At 44.5% G+C, this 7,964-nt stretch overlaps 1 protein-coding gene across 1 annotated transcript; it reads left to right on the forward strand.

Moving 5' to 3' along the window:
* The first annotated feature begins 537 nt into the window (after positions 1-537).
* On the forward strand, positions 538-5,152 carry TMEM17 (transmembrane protein 17). Its single transcript, XM_040599271.1, has 4 exons — positions 538-716; positions 3,549-3,652; positions 3,906-4,019; positions 4,415-5,152. The coding sequence occupies exons 1-4, from the start codon at positions 614-616 to the stop codon at positions 4,754-4,756; spliced, it is 663 nt and encodes a 220-aa protein (XP_040455205.1). The 5' UTR covers positions 538-613; the 3' UTR covers positions 4,757-5,152.
* Positions 5,153-7,964: the final 2,812 nt, after the last annotated feature.

Raw genomic sequence — 7,964 nt, forward strand, 5'->3', positions numbered from 1 at the left:
GATTTACCCCAACAGACGCAGAGCTGTCATGCAACTGCTTTCCTTGGACCAGCATTTCAAATTACCTTTTCATTATTTATTGTAATACATAAAAACGAAAACCCAAACCCTGCCCTAACAGACTGGGGGGGATCCGCTCTTGTTAGAAAGGAACAAAATGACGCAGGATCTCAGGGAAGACGCTCCGGGCTGGCACACGCCAGCACCTCTGGGGCAAAAGGACGCTGTTTGGGGCGATTTTTTGGTCTTTCAGGGATGACGATCAGTGCCGGTCTGGCAGGGAAGCTGCACGCCGGCACAGCGACCGCGACAGGCAAACATGTCCTCCTCGGGGCACACACCTACACACGGCAGATGCGTGAACGCGCTTCTACGTGTGCGGAGCCGCGGTGCCCTCTCACGCACACAGCACAAATAAACGTGCTTTTACGTGGTACCCGCCATCACGGACCTCAGGGCTCGCCCCCTCGGCCCGCGGCCCGGTACCGCGGGCGCGCAGCAGGAGCCCCGCTCCGCCGCCCTCAGCGCGGGGAGGCCGCGCCGCGCCCCCTGAGGCGGCCGGCGGCATTCCCCGGCCCCGCCGCGCCTGCGCGCCCCGTCCCGCCGCGGCGGCATGTCGCTGCCCGAGCCCCTCAGGCGGCAGCTGGGCTCCTTCAGCCGCACCGTCTTCACCGACAGCCACCGCACCAGCCCGCACCACCCGCCTGGCCGCGCAGGTAACGCGCGCCGAGTGGCCGGCGATAAAAAATGGCGGCGGGCAGGGCTGGGAGCCGGCCGGCAGGGAAGATGGCGGCTCCGGGCGGCACCTGGCGGGCGGGCCGGGCGCTCCCGCCTCCCCGGGCCTGCCGGCTCCTACCCCGGCGGGCAGGGCGGCTGAGGCGGCGCGGGCCCGGCGTGTGGCCTGGGGTTGGGGGTTTTCCGGGGTTAAACTAAAGCGGCTGCTCCGTGACCCTGCGCCTTAAAACGTTAAACGGCCTCGGGTTCAGGGCGGGTGCGGTGAGCGCGGCGTCCACCTTTACAGCCTAGCAAGCGCGTTTGGGTAAAATAGCACAGACAGCAACCTGTTGTTACGCTGCCTGTTGTTACGCTGCCTGTGCCCAAATCGAAGTTTCTAGAGAGCACAGAAGAAAGAACTGAGCTCCTGTCTCAAGCCCAGCAGCCCTGCACGGTTAGGACACCGGGTGCTTAAAGCAGGTGTGCTAAGCTAGAGTTGGGTAGCAAAAAACTCAGGCTTGCCATATGCCAGCTTTGTCTTTATTTTTCCAGTTGTAACGACCAGTTGTTCCTTCATCGTGTTGCTCGTGAAACTTGCAGGCCAGCGTGCCCGCTTCTCATACCTTTGGAGTGAGAGGAGTGGTGAAAATAAACAGTCTGGCTACACAGGGAGGCTATATTCACTTCAACTGATAAATCCATCACAAGCTAATAAAATTGAGATAAAAGTGACATTTTGATTTAAGATAGGAGTGCTCATTTTCTTTGTGTAGTTACGCTGCTAACACTAACTCTTCATTTCATTTATCAAGTAACACTGAAATGTTTTTCTTAACTCCAGGAATAGCTTCTATTTTTAGTCATTTCTTTCATTACCTGTTATGAAAACTCCTATGTGAATATCCAACCCACCAAAACTAATTGCAGACATACCGTTAACTTCTTGGAGATCAGGATTTCAAAAGTTACGTTTACACATGTGTACCTTAGTGAGCTGTTCTGCCATCAAATATCTGGCCATTGCAATACTGTCTGGCTTTTCCATGAATTTTAGCAAGCCCAGAAAATAAGCATTACTTCAATGGAGGGGTAGAAAGAGGAACTAAAATTGGCTTATATTGCTAAACATTAATCCAAAACACAGTCTTAAAACCTGAGCAGAAGTTACAAATACCAGTGGCTATGTCAATGAAGCCTTTAACATACCTAAAACATTGTCATCACAACTGAGCTCTTGGCTTCTCTGTTTTTAAGTGATATGGCCGTGAACCATTAAATTTTTATCCAATACATATAGCGCAGAAACACAGTTGTAATTGGATGGTCATGGTTTTTTGAAAGACAAAACAGCATTTTAGAATTGTGTCTCGGTGCCTGCCAAAGTCCTGGTGTTTAAGAGATGCATTCCTTAGGACAGCTGGGACAATTTTAGATAGCGAAACTGGTTTTGAGGTACCTATAGATTTTTATGCCTTTGCAGATGTAAGAAAGTGTTGATGCTTAAAAAGGGATTATGAAAAAAAAAAAGTCTATATTGGTTGTCTTGCACCTTCTATTTCAATATAACAAAACCCTGCCCTTCACACCCTACCCTTAAGGTCTGCCCCAAGTCTGTTCCCAAATCCTCCTCCCTTCCCACCTAGTCTAGTAGCTCCCATGAATACTTTTCCAGCTGGCATATACCGAGTGTACCAGGCTGTCAATGTCTGGACTGGAAACAGGGATGTCAGACTGAGATGGAACAAAGATGTGTACGAGAGTGGTTGGAAGATGGGGAAAGAGAAAGCAATGACAGAGGAGAGGTGGTTTTGAGGCAGGAGATGAGACAATGTAACCGTTTAGACTGATTTTCAATCAGATATCACCACTGTGACGGATGGGGCTTGAATACAAATCAGCAGGTCACAATGACTGCTTTCTGAACTTGCTCAGGTAGTACCAAGGGAAGATGTGCCTACAGACTTCGTTTGGGGAAAGTGTAAGAAAGAAAGCTGTTGGTAATGGAAGTTATATCAGTTAGGATGCAATATCGGTTAACTAAAATATGTCAGTAAAACTTCATCCATTAAAAATGAATGATTCCTTTAAAATGCCCTTTAAATTTTTTTCCTTAAGTCTAATCTTGTACGTATATTGTAAAATGCTAAATACAGAATTTACTACCTGCATGTTAGAGTTGATTATTTGCTTTTCTTTGCATTGTATGAATGTATTTTGTTCTCTCCAGATTTTAAAGGATAAGTTTTAGTTTGACACATATTTGAAATTGTTAGCTCTTAAGAACTGGAAGAATTAATGGCATCTTGCAATGATCCAAATACCTGCTTAAATAAAGATTGAAAATGAGAAGTGGGCAGTGCAAACCTGCTCTCTAGCCGTGAGTCCTTACTGAGGAGAGTCATCTACAAAATAACGATAATCTAGTATGTACTCGTTTAAACTGGCCATTCTCTTAGGAACAGCAGTGAAATAACCACTAGCTCTTTCTGCAGGGTCAGTGTACAGTGCTACCTGAGCTAAGCCTATCCGTCAGGTATTGTAGAGTAAGCCATAAGCCACTAGGTTATCAACACTCAGGCACTCGACTATATGACTAAACGATAAATATTCTGTGTCCTGTGAATTAAAAGTTGCATTGGATTCCAGGAAATGGCATAACTCAAGACAGGGTAAGAAGTTTTTCTCTGGATATATAAAAATATTTTTCTTAACGTTTAATTTGACTGGGAAGTGTTAATGCCCTGCTTGAAGCTAAGACAGAGCAGTATCTTTCTGTCATATTTATGGAAGTATGGAACAAACTAGGAGTGACAAAGACTTTTCTCTACCTACAGATAATGAAATAGTTTCCAGTTTGCCACTGCAGATGTCCCTCTATTTCAATGTTTATTTTTTCCCATTCTGGTGGCTCAGCACAGTCGTCATGCTCCATCTGAAGGTGAGTCCTGAAAGAAGGCAATGGTTTGCAAATGTAACAAGTTTCTGATCAAACACCTCCTAGTACTGAGATGGAGCTCACTGGAGCTAGGGGTTGTTGGGGAGTTCCTTGAAACTGGAGGTTCAAGAGTGTTTAAAAGCAGATACAACACTGTCAGCTTATAGTAGCAAACAGTGTCTTCATTTAATCACAAACTAAAAGAGCATGTTACGAAACAGCACAGCAGAAACTTTTACTCTTTCCTTCCCTCTAGTATCCGATCTTGTCAGATTACTACAAGTTCATCCTGGTCACAATCATGATCCTAGCCTCTCTAATAGAGGTCATTCGACTCTACCTGGGATACATGGGCAATCTGCAGGAGAAGGTATGTTACCGCAGGTACATTTGTACAGGAGAGGTTTTTTGGCGTTTAAATAAAAAGGTCTACCAGTTCATCTAAGAGATTTAAATTGAAGAGATGGTTATTCCTTTTAAGTTACAATGTGTGCATCCTCTATTCCCTTGGAACTGCTTCCACTTAATTTCGTGCATTCCGAGAAATTTTCCCTCAAAAGAGAGCCCACTCGCTACCTTAAACTGTTTTGTCAAGAAAAAAAAAATGGCTAAAACACTCATTATATGGAAATACTAAGCCACCTCACTCTGCCACATCACATTATGTGCTGGCTTTTGGAAAATACACACTTCCTCTTCACAAGATTTTGAATTTTTTCATCTTCAACTGCCAGTTTTTTAATAGGTGATGCCTTCCTATTATAGGTCCCTGAACTGGCTGGGTTTTGGCTCCTGAGCCTCCTCCTGCAGTTGCCTATAATTCTCTTCTTGCTGTTCAACGAAGGTCTGAGAATTCAGCCACTGGAACGAGCAGTCAATATGATCTTTGCCCTCTTCCTCACCTTCCAAGTCATTGCAGCCTTTGTCACCCTGAAAAGAATGGCAAACAAACTGGCAACTCAATTCCGCCTCCGTGAATTTGACCAGCTGAAGGATCATCCTGTGCCCGATTTTTACAGCCTGGGTAAAGAAGCGAGAGCAGTTCCCATGGCTGGCAGGGACCCCAGCGCTGGCTGGGGGTCACACACTGAGGGCCTGAGAAGCTAACAGGGGTGGGCCTCATGTTGCTGCAGCTCTGTTTCCATTTTGTTGGGTCATTCTTTACCTTCCTACATCAGAGATAAAAAAATAGATCTTGCTTAAGAGCCAACAGTGAACCTCAGAGACTGGAGCTCCACTCTGCGAGAAAAAAAACTCAAAGCCAATTCCATAACTGGCTTGAGTGGACTGTTTGTGGACTGTTACTGCACAGAGTACCAGAGTAGATTTGGTGGTGGTTGTTGGGTTGGTTTTTTTGGTTTGTTTTTGGTTTTGTGTTTTGTTTTTTGTTTTTTTTACAAAATCTGGCATTTGGGAAAAACAAAAAACAAACCACAAAGAGAAGTCTTCTTTTTTTCTCACTGTTTGCACAAAATTTTGTTTACAATAGATCTTTTATACACATTTTTGTTTGTGTTTTCTCTCTATTCTTCCAGATATGTTGCACATATTTAATGTCTGGTACCCCAGTTAAGCCAAAGCACACCGCCACCCCCACCCCCCCACCCCCCCAACACCACACCCCCCTCCAAAATCAACCCAAAACAACAAAGAACCCCAAAAAATCTAGGGGCCTAGAAAGAGCAATGGTAAGACAGTGAACAAAGACTGCAGTTTCTGAGATGGTCTTCCGGATAGTTGCAGCACTAGGAATTCCTTACTAATAAAGTAGGAATGGAACTTTAGAAGTATTCCTTCCTCAAAACTCCTACGTTAATCTTCTTTGGCTTAGCTAGAGTTTTAACTATCAAGCCATTTAAACAGAGTGGTGCAATTTTCTCAAACAGAGGATTCAATAAGTCAGCAGTAACAAAATTACAGCCATTAAAAAAATTGGTTTATGTCACTGAAAGGCAGAGCCCGTTCTCACAAGCCAGGACATATACCAAGGTTCTCTCATTCCTGTTACCCGCATTAGTGTCCTGACTATCTTCTCCAGTTTTGGTAATGGCTAAAAGTTCACTTTTTCTGTCAAGGAGGGATGAGGATCAAAAGTTAAAATACATTTTTCATCTGAATCCTTTGAGTCTTCAGCAGGGCAAGAGTCATCAGTTTTGAGAGCTGGCACAAACATCCAAACTGCTCAAAGGAATGTAAAGAAGATGGATCTCATACGAAAAAGGCACAGTATGCTTCAAGCTGCTACGTAGTTAAAGCTTATAGGACCTCCAGTGAAAAGATGGCATTAGCTTTGTTTTGTACCAAAATGGCTTGTTTTCTTTTTGTGAATGCTAAAATTAATTCTACTAAATTTCCTTCTTTTTTTTTAATAAAGCATATATTATCAGAGCACATACCCCTTTGTTTTTAAACAAACTACTGGCTTGGATTGGCTTTTGCACAGAAAAAGAGGATTTCTGTAAGAGTCCTTAGAGCATCTTTAACAGTTAATGTAAAACATTTAGAGCCTTGTACTCAGAGCTGATGAGAGAGACAGTGAGGTTTAAACAGAAGTTACATAACTTCAAGAATGCTTACAGCATTAGAAACTCCTTGTAAAAACATTCTTAACTGATGCGATGGGAACATTGCACATTTTTATGTCAACCACGATTACACTACTGGAGGGTGCCAAGGTCAGGGCTGATGAGCTTGGTAGGATCCATTGCAATAACGAATAACAGCATAATGGGTCCTGACAGGCCAGACAGGAACGTCAGATACCTTGGAGCAAACGTTCTCTGGTGACTGTGAACTGTAACTCGGATGCCTTAGTGCCTCGGTAGCCGTACAGCGCTGCCTCTTGCTGCCCTTCTTGGCCGCAGGTGTAGGCTAGGCCTCCAAGGAGCTCGCATCCACCGCTGAGAAAACTTGGAGAAACACAGGCTAACGACGCAGTGTGGAAGCTGGGCGCTGCTAGTGTTCAGTGCCTTCCAATAGTTTGTCTGAGAGAACGTACAAGTTAAGGGAAAGCGGGATCTTTTCCATAGGTACGCCAGCTCTCTGGGTCTACCTTTGGTATCGGTGGCAGGACAGGCACTGGGGCAGCTTAGAAGAGACACTGGGGCAGTGGCCATCCCTCGTGCTCTGGTGCAGCTTGCCTGTTCTTATTAAAAGCCTGCTGTGGTAGGGAAGCACACTGAAATGGTACTGTAAGCCAAGCTGAGGAGGTGGATCACCTGTAGTAATCCAATCTCTTGCCTTAACTGGGAAGTGGGATATCCTTTGGTTTTCTTTCCTGTATCACCTTAAAAAGTTTAAAACTTAAACTCTTCTGCGAGATTAAGAGGGTAATGGGTGGGAAGGTTTTTAAACACCAAACACATCAAATACAACGTAAAGCTGAAAAAAGTAAAATCATCATACACCAATGCTGGCAACAAGGAACTGGCCTCCAGGCTAAGGCCATGAGATAGGATTCTAAATCCTTGCTTTTAGTGATAAGGAGGTCACGCACTTGGAAGATCAGATTGCTACGCAAGACAGTCGTCAGGAGCCAAAGATACAGGGACACACAGCTCTCTGGGGGGGTGGAGTGAACACATCCATGAGGCAATACAGGAAACAATTCAGAGAAACACTGTTAGAAATAGTTGCCTGGAAATGCTTAAGGTAGAAACCAGCCTGTGACGTACAGCTTCAGCGACATATTTGATAAACTGAAGCTCTCTGCATTCTCTCTGCTCAGGCTTCCTAGCAGACATGCTAGCCTATTTTTAATTTCCTCATTACCATCTTAAACATTTAACTATGAAGAAAGCCTGCAAGCACCTAGAACTCAGTTCGGTGCCTACAGCTGTGAGTTTTTCTGTGAGTTTTCCACCCCTCATATATCCAGAGGCAAGAGAAGGAAACTACAGTAGCACTCAAGGAAACAACAGTAAATGGAGAATCACACCAAAACTTTCCTTCACTTTCCAAATTTCACAAGAACTGGCGACATGCCAAACAAGCAGAAAATTCAGTAGTCACTTGTAACAGTCAAGTTTCAGACACATAAAAGCAAACTTCAGGGCAGGAAATTTCAGTGGGGGTGAGGGGGGGAAGAATCAAGTGAAATACATGAGAAGAAAAGGGAAAAATACTACAGGAGGTACTTGCACAATAAATACAAATCAGAAAATAAATGGAGGAACTTCTTAGCATCAAGAGCAAAGCAGCAATAATGGCATTAATATTTTAAAGGAAAACATGAAGCTTGGTTTGTTTGTAACAGAGAAATTCAGGAATAATTGCCAGAACAGACTGGAAGCAGTGAAAGGCGAGAACTTTGAAG

The sequence above is a fragment of the Falco naumanni genome, chromosome 6, assembly GCF_017639655.2.
Source record: "Falco naumanni isolate bFalNau1 chromosome 6, bFalNau1.pat, whole genome shotgun sequence".
NCBI lineage: Eukaryota > Metazoa > Chordata > Aves > Falconiformes > Falconidae > Falco > Falco naumanni.

Excerpts from the sequence above, each read along its gene's own strand:
- TMEM17 (XM_040599271.1), top strand. The coding sequence starts at position 614 with ATGTCGCTGCCCGAGCCCCTCAGGCGGCAGCTGGGCTCCTTCAGCCGC. Across the intron at positions 717-3,548 it reads CCACCCGCCTGGCCGCGCAG|ATAATGAAATAGTTTCCAGT; the intron begins GTAACGCGCGCC and ends CTCTACCTACAG. Across the intron at positions 3,653-3,905 it reads TCGTCATGCTCCATCTGAAG|TATCCGATCTTGTCAGATTA; the intron begins GTGAGTCCTGAA and ends CCTTCCCTCTAG.